At 45.0% G+C, this 15285-nt stretch overlaps 1 protein-coding gene across 1 annotated transcript in view; it reads left to right on the top strand.

The window, feature by feature from the left end:
* The window catches only part of DTD1 (D-aminoacyl-tRNA deacylase 1), a 32603-nt gene that overhangs the window by 4249 nt on the left and 13069 nt on the right, over positions 1-15285 (top strand). The window contains exons 3-4 of the mRNA XM_075496603.1: positions 3995-4230; positions 13521-13618. Coding sequence (XP_075352718.1) covers positions 3995-4230; positions 13521-13618 — 334 coding nt within the window. The remainder of the gene's footprint in view (positions 1-3994; positions 4231-13520; positions 13619-15285) is intronic.

Genomic DNA, 15285 nt, shown 5'->3' with positions numbered 1-15285 from the left:
GAGTCAATTCCGTTTGTCTTTGACACGCACAAATTGGCAAGAATGTTTTTTGTGACTGTGCCTCAGGAGGATTGGACTAGATGACCTTTAAAGGTCCCTTCCAACCCAAACTATTCTATGATTCTATTCTATTACTATAACAAAGTTTCAGCTTTTATTTTATACTAACTGCCTCACCTCTGGTGCAGCGTAAAACGTCTGGCTGATGGCTGCAATTGAAACGCTTTGCACTTGCTACCCTCCCTTGTTTATAGATGCTGCAGATTTGTAGAAGCTAAAAGAAGAAACCAAAGACAGGAGAGTGGCACGCACGCAGTCTTATTATCAATCAAAGTCCAGCCATAGACTGGGTTGCAAGTCTGCCTGCTGCTTTTTAGGATCCATTTGTGAAAGTCTCCTCGTCCTCTCTGAGTATTCAAACCAGTCAGTTCTGGCCCCAGATCAAAAAATCAGCCTAAATACAAATACAAAGAAGTCCCAGTCACCGCTTTGCTGCCACCTGCAGTTCTGCACTGTTCCCTGCCTTCCTCCTCTCATCCGTGGCCAGCAGGTCGAGGGGGTTGATTCTGCCCCTCTAATCCTCTCTGGTAAGACCCCACCTGGAGTACTGCGTCCAGCTCTGGAGTCCTCAGTACAAGAAGGACATGAACCTCTTGGAGCAGGTCCAGATGAGGGCCACAAAATGATCAGAGGGATGGAACACCTCTCCTATGAAGACAGCCTGAGAGAGTTGGGGTTGTTCAGCCTGGAGAAGAGAAGGTTCCGGGGAGACCTTATTGTGTCCTTTCAGTACTTAAAGGGGGCTTATAAGAAAGATGAGGACAGACTTTTTAATAGGGCCTGTTGTGATAGGACAAGGGGTAATGGTTTTAAACTGAAAGAGGGTAGATTTAGACTAGATATAAGGAAGAAATTCTTTACAGTGAGGGTGGTGAAACACTGGAACAGGTTACCCAGAGAGGTGGTAGATGCCCCATCCCTGGAAGCATTCAAGGGTCAGGCTGGACGGGGCTCTGAGCAACCTGATCTAGTTGAAGATGTCCCTGCTCACTGCAGGGGGGGTGGACTAGATGACCTTTAAAGGTCCCTTCCAACCCAAACCATTCTGTGATTCCATGATCCTGATGAAAAAGTGCTGTCCTCATCTGGCTTGTGGGGCCTGGTTTGGAGAGAGTGCTAGGAGGTGACAAAGCTGGAGGAATGTATGTGAATCATGTTTGAAAACAACCATAGTTTAGGATGATCTCATTTCTTACTGAGTGTGATTTCCAAGTGCAGTGGGAGGATTAAAATTCCCAAAGCTGTTGACATGTTAAATAATGTTGTGACACATAAAATCAGATAAAAGTAAGCTTTCTTACTCTTATCTGAGTAAGAGTAAGTTTTCTTACTTCCTATGCCATCGTTATGTCACCCTGTAACTTGCAGTTATTCTGTCCTGATCTCATGCTCTGTAAAATGATGATGTTAATGGTCTGACTGTTATGTGTAAGGGCTTGCTTGATTATGGGTCTGCCTAATGTGATGAGATTCCCATGGTGTCATAGTTTAACCCCAGCCGGCAACTAAGCACCACACAGCTGCTCGCTCACTCCCCCCTCGGTGGGATGAAGGGGAGAATGAGAAGGGTAAAAGTGAGAGAACTCATGGGTTGAGATAAAGACAGTCTAATAGGTAAATCAAAAGCCCCACACGCAAGTGAGGCAAAACAAGGCATTCATTCACTGCATCCCATGGGCAGGCAGGTGTTCAGCCATCTCCAGGGAAGCAGGGCTCCATCACGTGTAATGGTTACTTGGGAAGACAAACGCCATCACTCCAAATGTCCCCCCCTTCCTTCTTCTTCCCCCAACTTTATATGCTGAGCATGATGTCGTATGGTATGGGATATCCCTTTGGTCAGTTGGGGTCAGCTGTCCCAGCTGTGTCTCTTCCCAACTTCTTGTGCACCCCCAGCCTACTCACTGGTGGGGTGGTGTGAGAAGCAGAAAAGGTCTTGACTCTGTGTAAGCACTGCTCAGCAGTAACTAAAACATCCCTGTATTATCAACACTGTTTTCAGTACAAATCGGAAGCATAGCCCCATACTAGCACTTTAAGTAAAATTAACTGTATCCCAGCCAAAACCGGCACATTCTCTACCCCTTATTCCATACCATTTATGTCATGCTCTGGTCTCACACTATCCAATACATCCTCATTAACCACCACCCTCCTTCCCATCCTTTGATATACTATGCAGATATAATTCCCCTAGTCTATGGACTACCCCTGTAAGATGTCTGTAAAATGTCCACAAAATGTCCACTGAGTTCATGTAGTCCATGACTTTGGGCTCCATCTGTTATAGTGGTCACTCAGGACAGGAGAGGTGGTGTGTTGTGTGGAGTTACTGGGCACCAAAGCCAGCTCAGATCGGGTCACTGCTGTACTTGCACTGCTTCTTGTAAGGCTTGTCCTCCATCGGTTCAGGTGGTTCCTGCTATAGTAATTCCTATAACACGCAACTCAAATCATGGGTTACATTGCAATGAACTCCTCCCCTTGCCCGTGCTCTGGGTTGGACTTATTGACAGACTGCAGTCCCTTAGGGGTGTACCTGCTCTAAGTGGAGCCTTATCTATGTGCCACAGTCTCTCCAGGGGTATACCTGCTGTGGCATAGACTTATCCACAGCCACAGCGGCTTTGAGGTGCACCTGTTCCAGCGTGGCCTTCTCCATGGGCCACAATGCCTTCAGAGGTAGACCTGCTCCAGCATGGAGCAGACCTTACGCACAGCCACAGTCCCTTCAGAAGTAAACCTGCTCCAACATGGCCTTACCCATGGCTGCAGTCCCTCCGGGGGTGTACCTGCTCTGTTGTGGGCTTATCCATGGCCACATGCTTTGCGGTGCTCCAGCATGACCTCATGCCCAGCCACTGATGCTTCAAGGTGTACCTGCTGCAGCATGGACTTATCCACAGCCACAGATGCTTCGAGGTGTACCTTCTCCAGCGTGGACTTATGCACGGCCACAGACACTTCGGGGTGTCCTGCTCCCGCATGGACTCATCCACAGGTCACGGTCCCTTCGACTCGAGTTCACACTGGAGTTCCAGCCTGTCCAGTACAGCAGCACAGAAACAGCAGCAATTCCCTGGCCATCTGCCAGCCCAGGCGCATGGCCATTGGTGTTATCAAAATGTTCCCAGGCACAGCAGAGTAAGATGATAAGCCGTGCAGCAGTAAAGCAAGCATTGAAAGCAAAAAGCAGCCACTGACGAGCACTAGACTCTAATACACAGTAAGGCAGCCAAGCCCCATGGCAAGCACAGGAACCTGCCGATTAATAGCTACACAGCAATAACAGCTATAAATTCCATCTAGCACATTCCAATTAAATCTGTTGTTGTCTTGAAGTCTTCGAGCCCCACGTTGGGCACCACAAAGGACTGTCGTGGTTTAACCCCAGCCGGCAACTAAGCCCCACACAGCCGCTCACTCACTCCCCCCCAGTGGGATGGGGGAGAGAATCAGAACGGTAAAAGTGAGAAAACTCGTGGGTTGAGATAAAGACAGTTTAACAGGTACAGCAAAAGCCATGCACACAAGCAAAGCAAACCAAGGAATTCATTCACTCCTTCCCATGGGCAGGCAGGTGTTCAGCTATCTCCAGGAAAGCAGGGCTCCATCATGTGTAACAGTTACTTGGGAAGACAAACGCCATCACTCTTTCAGCACACCGTTTTCAGCACACTCTTTCAGCACCACCGTTTTCAGCACAAATCCAAAACATAGCCCCATACTAGCTGCTATGAAGAAAATTAACTCTATCCCAGCCAAAACCAATACACATGGTTTAGGAAGGCAGGGACAAAGGGATATCTTGTTATGTGGAGGCAGAATGAATATGCATCTGCCTTCCCTTTTATCTCATCTGTGTGGTAGGCATTAACTTGTACCTGTTGATCCTGCATGGAACAGTTTAGGAATTACCTTTTTCTCCTCCTAGGGTTCGAAAGATCTTGAACTTGCGAATATTTGAAGATGAAAGTGGGAAGCACTGGTCCAAAAGCGTGATGGATAAACAGTATGAAGTGTTGTGTGTGAGCCAATTTACTCTCCAGTGCATCCTGAAAGGAAACAAGCCCGACTACCACATGGCAATGCCTGCAGAGCAGGCGGAGTGTTTTTATAACAACTTCCTAGAGCAGCTAAGAAAAGCCTACAAACCAGAGCTTATTAAAGGTAAGGGCAAAGGTTGGTAAGGTCCTTGATGTGGCCAGGGGGCCTTGTTTGTATGTGCTCTTCCCTGATAGTTACTTTCTTTATTCTGCGATTTTCTGTCTGTGTTGCAAGGGAGCTGTCTTTCTGCGGCAGTAGATGAGGGGATGTTATGGTATTTTCACTAGCAGCCTGGCAGGGTGATCACTCCAGTCTTCCTCTAGCCAAGCCATTTCCTGGCGTTCCTCTGGAATAGTTTGACATGTAGATGCTCTTGTATTGTTATTGGCTGTACAATGTGAGCAATGACTCTGACAATGTAACCCAGAGAGGCTGCAGCCATGAGAACAAGCTCGGGGGTCAGGCTCCCTCAAAGGCTGGATGTTTTGTGCTGTGTAGCTAGATTAACCCAGCAGGAGCATTTTTTCTGAGGCATATGTGGTTAGTCAGGCTTGAAGTTTTCGCCAGTGTGTGATGGACAGCGTAGCTCCATCTGTCACTTTAGTTTTACATTCTGTTAAATGGTAATGATGACAGTGGGAGGTGTAATGTGCTACTTGAGAACAGCGTTTCATTTAGACTATCTTTTCTCAACTCTATGCCATGTATGCAACAGTTTTCTCTCTACCAGAAAATGCCTGGCTTCCCTTTGCATTTGTGCTCTATCTGCCCTTAATGTTTTCTGTTTGCTTTTCTGTTTACTTTCTGGCTGTTTTCATATTTAGGCTTGAATTTTTTATACACTTGCCCAGAAGACAAGTGTTTAGAAAAGACTATTTTTTTATATGGGGGCTATTAATAGACTGAAGTGGAAAAACAGAGATCATGATAATGGTCAGCCTTACTTTCCTTATGAGGAAAAAACAAAGAGAAAAAAGGCAGAAAACTGGTATCTGGGGAAAGGTTTAGAGGTTAATCTCTGTATTGACTGTAGATGAAAGATAATTATCCCAGGTACCCATATCATGAAGTGCTTTCCAAAGAGGCGCAGTGAAATGCACACATAAAATGTCTGTCTTTTGTCAACTTTCCAGTAGCTTGAAATACTCTTCCAGTCAACTTTTGTTGATGATATGGAATGCACTTCTGATACCCCTTCTGTGCATCCCTTTTGGTCATAATATAAACATAGAAGACTTCTGTTCTAATTAATTCAGAGTATGTGCTTTTTGAATCTTTATCTTTGTTGAGTTATGACTAAGTTAGAACTCATTTCTGTGCCTCTGAAACTGGTAACAGAACTTCCTGGGAAGTCAATGGGAATAACATTTGTTTCAGTAAGATTTGATTGAGTTGGACCCTTATGTCTAGGTAAACTAAAAGCAAGTATGGGCTTGCTTCTTTCACTTAAATGCAGTGCAGAAAAGTTTATATATCTCTGTATATCTACATCTTTGTCCTTGGACTTTGGAAAATGCTCTGTTTCTGAAATACTTTCAATCACTTTATATTTTGACAGCAGCTTTTTGAACTTCTTTTTTCAGTTGATAACAGTTATATAGCTGAAATGAAGTGCCCATATTTTGGCACTTATTTGCCAATGCTTTCTGCAAAAAGAACTTTCACTTCTGCATTTTCTTTTTTTCATGCTGAAAACATAGATGTAGAAACCCAAGAGTGGCTGCCTGTGCTATTGTGTCAGATAACGCACGCATTTGAAACTGCTGCAGCACTGGAACCACCTGCTAATTTATCATTTTGCTTTCTTTTTAGGCTGTGCCAGTCTGCATTGTGCTGCATCCAAGTCTGTTAGACTGTTACGATTGAAGTTTCTGTTGTGCCAATTGCTTTGCCAGTGGTTTTTTGTTTGTTTGCTTGTTTTATTTATTTTTGTGTGTGCGAAGTTTCTGAAGCTTGGCAGTTTCATGGATAGCAGGCTAAGTCCTGCGGTTGCATTAACACAGTTTACTATTTCCCTGAGTTGAGGTGGATTAGAACACAGAGCCTTTACACACTGGCAGGCCGTATGTGAGCAGGACTGCTTGAGTGTGAGTATAACTTTGTGAAATTGTAATACCTGGGCTGTGATTTAGTGTGGCATGCAAACATACTGAATTCTGCCCTGAAAAAGTCCTAATGCAATAAGAACCTGCCCTGCTGGGGGCTGTCCTATGTGCTACTGTGTCATGAACAGTGATGGGAGGGCCCAGGGAAGGAGCACTGATGAATGAGCTGCTGGGCTATTAAAACAGGCTTAGTGTATCAGCATGAGGCTCTACCTTCTATCTTTAAAATCTGTACTCATGTATTTGCCCTACATGTATACATACACACATACACAACTGTAGTTATTGGGAGATTAGAGTTTGAGTCTCTGGATTGCTGCAGGTGCCCTTCCCTTTGATCTTACAAATTGCTTAATGCATTTTAGAAGAATCATTTAATCATTTAAAGTGGAATTTGTGTACCTGAGTCAAAGACAGATCAATAAATGTCTCACCATATTGCTAAAGAGCCTTGTCTTTTCTAGTCCCTACGTTTTTTCAATAGACTGCTTTGTCTGTTTGAAGTTGAGCTGCTACATGTGCCACTGTTGTAGGTGCTGGGCAGGCAGCTCCTCCGTCTGACATCTGGTCTATCTGGAGCTTGCCAGCTAGGAGCTCACAGTGGTAAGTGTTCCCCAAAGAGAAGCGCAAACCATTCTTTCACACCCAGAGCAGGGGGATGTTTGACAAAAAAAATCTTGGAGAAGGCTCAGAGCCATGGTTCCTAGTTTCACACAGATGCCTTAAGACTGCAGATGGACACCCATTGTCTGGGAAAGAGAAGGCTGCATCAGAAATCCTTGCTTGTCTGGCTGCAGTACTTTCTTGTGAAATTCATTCCTGAACACCTCACTCTACTCTGAGGACTCTGTTGCACAAGCTAATATCCAAAAACTGGGCCTACTAAGGCTTCTGCTTGTGTGTCAGGGCCTTTGCTCTCTGTTTTCAATGTGGATTTAGTCTTCTGAGGCAGTGAGGATTAGCATGGCTAAGAGTGTGAAATATCTCACTCCCTTAATAGCAATATCTGAGTTAAATATGAGAGGACTGTTCCACAAGTAGGAGTTTAATTCAGATTAAGGTTTGGTGCAAGCTGAAGGCAGAATTATTTGCTCTGATTAATTCCCTTTGTGAATGTTGTCACTTCGGAATCTGTGCTCTTACCTGGAGCAGAAGTACCCGCATGGGGTTAATTAGGAATAACTTTCCAAGTAGACAAGCTTAGAATTAACTTCTGAATAAAACCAGTGTGAAGTTTCTAGGTCATGAGGCTTGAGATATGTCCAAAAAATATTCTGAAAGTAACTTATGTCTCATTTTCAAGTCTTTACATCTCAGATGTGGCTTGTCTGTCTCACCTCAGGTAAAGATCTTCTTTGCCTCTGAAGAAGGCATACATGCCAGATTCTAAGGGAAAAGGAATTTGAAGAGATGGGTGTCCAGCAGAATAAACTTGTTGTTTTAATTACACTTGTAGGATCCTATTTTATTGCAGAGGATGTTGCAAGGAGGTGACTTGATCAGTCAAGAAGTCTTCAGGTGGGGGAAGGTACTTACTACACTGAAGAGCATTGTGGTATAAAAAGCAGGAAAAGAAATAGTATTGAAGGGTTAGTTGCTAGTGTCTCCCATGGACAGTATAGGGTCATGTGATAAATGTACCCAAACTTGCTGGGGTAACAAGTGACATCCAAGGAAGGTCTTTCTCCTCCTTTCCTGCTGACTGAAAAATGAAAATCAATCCAGACAGACTCTTGGGACAGAGAGATGGAAGAGATGATGTCTTCAGTTTCCTTGCAGTCTTGTGCAGAAGAGGGATTTGTCTGCATCAGAGTTTCAGAAGTTGCATTCAAGGGCACAACAATCAACTCCTTTGCAGCCTGTCTGCCCCAGCACCACAGAGGTGATGTGTTCTACCAGTGTGCTCATCGGTGAATGCAAAATGCAGTGGTACCACAGATGCCTGTTTTAGGGGAGTCAGGCAACTTACCTCTTCAGGAAACCGTAACACACAAATGAAAAATGCCTTCTCTGAAAGGTTATATGAATTGCCATATACTGAAACTACAGTAGACACTGGGACAAGGGAAGGAAGGCAGGAACATGTTTTTGAGGCAGGTAGCCAACACGGGGAGATTCTGCTGAAGAAGCATCTCTTCCTAAGGAGGAATTTAGGCATTGATTTAAGAAGAAATCGTGAAACTAGGTTTTAGCTTTCCCTTGTTCTTTCAGGCAAGACCAGACCCTGAAGCTGCAGAGAAAAAAGCTGTGTTACAGTGAGGGCACTTCTTGAAAAGAGCTATGAGGACCAATGGACCGCTAGAACCCTTTGGTTTTGTTGTATAAGGGAGCTGCCAGCACAAAAATCCAGAAGCATCCCATGAGGAAAGCACATACTGTGCAGGGACCATGGTCCTGAAACTATGGGACGCATCAATTTGTGATAAGGGAGGGTGGCAGCTGCATCTGACAGCAACATAACCTTTGCAGTATGTTTGAAAGCTTGAAGATGAGGGTGTGTGGTGGTGCACAAGACATTTTGGATTAAGACCAATAAAGGGATTTTGGAATGTGTGAAGAAATTCTCCCTCAGTTGGCTTTTTAAATCCGTTGAGAGAATGAGGTTGCCGAGACTGAAAACTGCACTGCCTTTCATATTGTGGCAGTTGCAAGGTGCTGAGACCCTTCCTGTCTTTGAGAGGAAGGTCTGGAAGAGAGAGGCTGTAAAGGAGGGCAGAATTGACAGATATTTCTGTTTTAAGTACTGTTTCCATTAGCTCTGAATCTTAAAGTCTCTGAGCTGTGATTCGCCTTGACCTGGGGTGACCTTGGGTCAAAAGACTGTAAGTTTAAGTATGAGGCGAATGGGAAGGAGCTGTTATAGAAAGATGACCCTTGACCGCAGTTCTGATGCCGAAACAAGATAGAAAGTGCTTGTGACATGGGAGTGCTTTGAGTGTTCTGGTAAAGGTGGGGGGATATTTGACCACTTTATCAGCCTTTGAAAAAAGGGGCCTGTGAAGTTTACTTTCTTTTTTAGGTCCGTACATGTATGGGAAGTGCAAAAGGCAGTCCTTTTCCGTGAGTAAAGTACAGCAGAGGGATGATATGATATGATATGATATGATATGATATGATATGTAGAGAGCTATTTGAAAAGTTGTGCTCCCACTAATAAAGTTTAAGATGGTGTTTTTTGTTTATTATTTTGTTAAAGAAAGATGCATTAGTTTTGACTGGTTTATGTGATCAGCATATAGGTACATCTCTTTCCATATACACTGTAAATATAACAAAAACCCTTCTAGGAGCAGCAGCTCAAGTAGCATCTGCTTGATCTTCCTAAAGAAGCAATATAACCACTTTCTGAGCGCGTCAGTAGATCCTTCCCTCATTGTCTGCATGAAGGTATAGAGTCTTGCTCTATTGTGCTTGTCAGATGCAGAAACTGTCTGTTTCTGTGCAGGAAACAATTCTGTGAGCTTCCTGCTCTGTAGTCTGTATTTGTTCTCTAAGAGACTCTTACACATTATGGTAGCTAGACTTCAGGTGTGCAGATACAGCTAACCAAAAGCAAGCATTCTTCAAGCTTTTATTTCTCAACTGAGAGTTATTTATAGGCATCAGTGAAAATGTGTGCCTGCATGATTCACCAGTGAAACCATAAGCTACAGGTTTAGGAAAAAACTGCCTGGGTTTTCTCTGCAGGTTCTCATCTCTCATGGGTGGCAAAGGGTTTGAAAACTGTGCTGGAGAATTGTAATGACTATTTATTTGATTGCTCTGACATCTTTTCTCAGTGGGATCCTTTACAGGTTCCAGGCTCCTGCAAATTTATGAAATGAGAACAGATCTTTGATTTTTTTCACTTGCTTTGTAATGCTTTTGTCTCATAAATTTTCTGTTATTTTCTGTAATTATTTAGTAACTCTCTTCTTTTTTCTTCTGCACCATCAGCTAGCATTCAGAACACACTGATCCTTTCCTGAAATAGTGACAGCTTCATGGTATCTCTATGTACCCGATTTACCCAATCAAGTCAGCTGCACCTTTTTAAAGCAGTAACTGTTGATGTGCCAGTAACTTCTGATGTGCCATTCTTTGATGCCATGGCAGCCTCAATTGTGCCCTCCCTCCAGAGGGTACTGACCCTACAGTGGAGTTGTCAGATGGAAAGATGTTTTCACTTGTGCTGTAGTAGTTCTTCTTAGGTTATGTGATGCAAAACTGGTCTGCACACACACAAAGGAGCACAGAGGCAGGCAGGGGAACCCAAATTCTGGACTCAGGTTTGCAAACCCTGTCTGGGCCCCTCCCAGGGCTGTCCTGGGGGATCCTCAGTTCTGTGGTCCAGGTGTGATGCCCATCCTGGGGAGTCAACGGGAGTGGCTCTCCGGAGCACCTTTTGGACTGAGGGGGGTCACTGCCTAGAGATATAGGACACATGCAGGAGGAGAGCATTTCAGGGTTGCACAAGACTTATTATGGGATGTTTAGGTGAGGAAGCAAAGGCAGGGAAAGGGGTGGATCTAGGTGATTTCAGGAGGAACAAGCATGGGAAAATAAAGGGATATGGGTATAAAAAGGGCCAGCCACATGTAAGCAATGACTGGTCAGTACACTTGTGGCCATGCCCTGTACCTGATCAGCACAGTCTGCCTTGCCTTCTTACTAAAGTCCATTTCTAACTATTTTCCTGGGTGAGAGACCCACCGTTTTGCATGCATGTGTGTGAATGGGGGTCTGAGTGCAGCAACTGGAGTGGGACCATGGGTCCAAGGCCTGTGTCTGCAAGTGGGGGTGAGTGAGCAAATACACAGCAGGATGAGCTGGCAAGGAGCTGCAGTGGCCAGAGCTGAGTCTGGGTGTATGTCTCTGAGGGTGAGACCGAAGGAAGAACTGGCTTCCAGAGGGACTAGAGGAGTCCTGGCCAGCTGCTGGAGAGACCGGGGGTCTCTACAGTCAAGACCTCTGTGTGTGCGTGTGTGTGTCTCTAAGAGTAAGATGGGGGGGGGGGGAGCCAGCAAACTGCCAGAGAGCTGGGGGGAGATGTATGTGTGTGTGCACGAGGGGGCCTGTACCAGCAGCTGGAACAGGGCTGCAGGCCTCAGAGACTTGCATCCCCAGGTGCCAGCATCTGGGGAGGCCGAGATCCATGGGCAGCTGCTGGGCAGACTGAGTGTCTAAGCCCAGCTGCTGGGGCGGTCCGCATTGTATATATGTACGTATTTCCCACTAATGGACCTTCATCCTGATCAGCCAGTGAGGCTGATCAGGTGAGGCTGTAGGTACTATTTGTGTTTATGTGAGTGCTGAGTGTGTCTGTGTTAGTATCTGTGCAGCTGGCTGTGTGTGTATATATGTGTGTGTGTGTGTGTGTGTGTAGCATACATGTGTTTGTGCGTGTGTGCCTACTGAGAATACATGCTCAGCCTTGCTACTGTTTGGACCTGGGGGTGTGCAGCTGTGGCAGCCATGCCTTTGTCGGGTTTTTAGATTCAACACCCATAACATTTTGCAGCCCACATGAAACATTGAAGAAAGTCAATTTGACCAAAGGAGCCTGTGTAGAAACAGTGAGCTGGGACAGTGGGCATGCATTCTCTTCTGCCACCTCCTGTGGGGCAGAAAATGTCTGAGGAGTGCAGCTGGTAAAATTGTGCAGCTTTTTGTTCAGTAAATCACATTCGTTTTCATAGAAATACTTCCTCGAATCCTGCTCTTGCCCCCTTCTCATTGGTGTTTCTGTTGCTGTGACTCTTCAGTCATCAGTCCAGGAATCTTTTCCTTGGCTGCTGGACCATTGCCAGCAGACTCTTGTGCAGTGCTATAGTTTTTGGCTTTGCCAGAGCTTGTACCTCTAGCTCTTGGGGTGGCTTGTGGCATACAGCCTTTGAAAAAGCAGTTGGGCAGTAGATCTGTTGTGATATGGCCCATATGTGTTGGACAGGCCTAAACATGCCTTTTCTTTTTCCTTTTTCTTTTAAGCAAATACCAGACTTCTATCTGACTTACAGGATGTGACAGGGAAAGACTGAAAACTCTTCCAGAGCTAGTAACATGTTCATGAAGAATCAGGACAGTTTGGTTTTACCTCCATTCAGTCACGGACATCACATGTTGCCATGGAAAGTTGCTGTGTAGCTATACAAAGTCTCATGTAAATATTCCCAGTGGGTGGTTACTCCACCGAAGTTTGAGCCTACAGCTTTCAGCATGTTCTTGCTCACTGCCCAAAGTGGTACTGGAAGCGGTTTTGGTTGTGTTGCTGAGCAGGCTCCAGGCCTGCCTTCCCAGTGAGTAAGACTGTTCCAGTCTTTGGATAACTGCTGTCTGCTTGCTGCAGTACACCTTTTTCCCTTCCATGCATTTGTATTGATATGGCAGTGTCTGTTATTGTTGCTGTCCCTACAGCAAGATCTAGAAAGGCTACTCAGGTGTGCGGGACAGGAGAAGAGAGTATGTGGGAGTGAGCAGTCAAGTAGGCTCAGCCAGGGGTGGGGTGTGTTTGAGGAGTAGAAAGCTGGACTAGAAAAAATGGAGCAAGGAAGTTTGCACAAAGAAAAATGAGATGTGAGAAGACAGCATACAAAGGGATGGCTTTTGTAGACTATACACCATAAAAATGTCATGGGTCTGTTGTGATGGAAACTTCTCAAATGCTTACCAAAATGTGGTCTGTGCCTCAGCTGGTGTGCTAATAAATGCCATTGATGACAAATGACATAGACATTTCTGATTTCAGAAGTGTATTCCTGTGAAGTAGGCAGGGTTGAGGGAGTAGACAGTGTCTTTTTTTCTGCGCTTTTTGCCAACCTCTGTCAAAGAATGGCCTAGGTTGCAAACAGGAACATAGAAATTGCTGTAGTGGATTGGGACTGAGCTGCACACCAATGTCCCCTGCTCTAGAATATGCAGTGTCAAATGCTTCAGAGTAGTCTTCAGGTCTTTTTATCTTTTACTTATATATAAAATTTCTTCAAAACATCAACTGATTAGCTGGACTGGATCCCTAGGCTTAGCTGTTACATCCTTTAAAATTTCATCTCCTGCCTGTGAGAACTATCCTGCCTACCCTGAACTGTGAGCACCTTGGTTATCTGTAGACTTGGTTTGTTTTGTGCACATTTCTGTACTTAGCTGCGCATTTATCATCTCTGAATGTCAGACCACATAGACTGGGGTTTTTTTAGTAGCTTTCTGCAGTTTGTTAGTTGGCTGTCCTTTTACGTATTTTTTTTTTCTTTTTAGTAGCACATTTGGTAAGGATTGTGGTATGTGTTATCCTTCCAAGACCCCTCAGCACTTCCTTGTCTCTTCCCTTTTCAGATGGCAAGTTTGGTGCCTACATGCAGGTACACATCCAGAACGATGGTCCTGTAACAATAGAATTGGAGTCCCCAGCTGCCACTGTCGACCCTAAACAGGTAAGTGAGCCAGAAGGTCTGTCTGGAAAGGATAGATGTATAGACTGTGCCACCTCTGCAGATTTGTGGTGTTCCTGTTATGAAGCAGTATAGCTTTCCTTAAGCATGAGGACCTTGTGCTTCCTGTGCAGCCTCTGAAAAGTTAAATAATTGCATTGTTTTCTTCAGTTCCCTGGCCTGTTGATAGCTGCCTGCTGTCCTGATAAAGGTTGTGCATATGTAATGCAAAACAGTTTTTTTACAGTTTATTCATGCTCATCATTAAAGCTGCTGTTTAATCATGACTCATTAACTATGTTTTTAATGTGTCTGGACCCCTCCCTTTTTTTTAGTGAAGTTTCTTGGCATTTAGGACCTTTTGCATGTGGGTGGTTGGATGGAACTGGAGAGCTGCCTCTTTGTCAGAAACAAGAGAACAGCAAATTTAAGTCCTGAATTTAAGTCTGGAGTGGAGAGGAGAGTTAGCTCTGCTGAGGAACAGCACAAGCTATACTGAAAACCACATGCAGTGATGACGTTTTCTCATCCTCTAAACACAACAGTGACCAACTTTTCCAGGCTGAAAGAGAAGGAGGAGGGATTGTTATTACCAGCTGTGCTTCAGCAAGGCCACACCAACCCTTTTAACCTTGTTAAAATTGTTATTGCAGTTTATAAGAAGGGCAAGAGGGAAGAACCAGGAAACTGCAAACCTGTTAATCTAACTTCAGTACCTGGAGAAATTATGGAGACGATTATACTGGGTGCTATTGAAAGGCATGTAAAGGACAATGCAATCATCAGGCATAGTCAGCATGGGTTCACAAAGGGAAAGTCCTGTCTAACTGATTTGATATCCTTCTATGATAAGGTCACGCCCCTAGTGGATGAAGGGAAGGCGGTGGATGTAGTTTTTCTGGATTTTAGTAAGGCTTTTGATACTGTCCCTCACAGCATCCTTCTGGACAAGTTGTCCAACTGTGGGATGAGCAAGTTCACAGTGTGCTGGGTGAAGAACTGGCTGAAGGGCAGAGCTCAGAGGGTTGTAGTGCATGGGGCTACATCTGGCTGGTGACCAGTCACCAGCAGTGTTCCTCAGGGTTCAATTCTAGGGCCAGTTCTGTTCAATATCTATTAATGGTGGATCCATCCATCAATGACCTGGATGCAGGAGTTGAATGCACCATTAGCAAGTTTGCTGGTGATAGTAAACTGGGAGGTGCTGTTGATTCTCTCGAGGGACAAGAGGCCTTGCAGAGGGATCTGGATAGATTGGAGCACTGGGCAGTTATCAATGACATGAAATTTAACAAGAACAAATGCCGGATTCTGCACCTGAGGTGGACACAAGTATAGACTGGGCACAAGTATAATGCTGGACACAAGTGTAGACTGGGAGAGGAGTGGCTGGAGAGCAGCCCTGCAGAAAGGGATCTGGGGGTGCTGGTTGACAGCAGGTTCAATAGGAGTCAGCAGCATGCACTGGCAGCCAAGAGGGCAAACTGCATCGAACACAGCATAACCAGCCGGTCAAAAGAGGTGATTATCCTGCTGTATTTAGCATTGGTGCAGCCTCCCCTTGAGTGCTGTGTGCAGTTCTGGGCCCCACAATTTAAGAAGGATGTGAAGGTCCTTGAATGCATCCAGAGGAGAGCAACAAAGCTGGTGAAAGGGCTGGAAGGCATATC

Source organism: Mycteria americana, chromosome 3 (genome assembly GCF_035582795.1).
Source record: "Mycteria americana isolate JAX WOST 10 ecotype Jacksonville Zoo and Gardens chromosome 3, USCA_MyAme_1.0, whole genome shotgun sequence".
Lineage (NCBI taxonomy): Eukaryota > Metazoa > Chordata > Aves > Ciconiiformes > Ciconiidae > Mycteria > Mycteria americana.
This window is presented reverse-complemented; position numbering and strand designations above follow the sequence as displayed.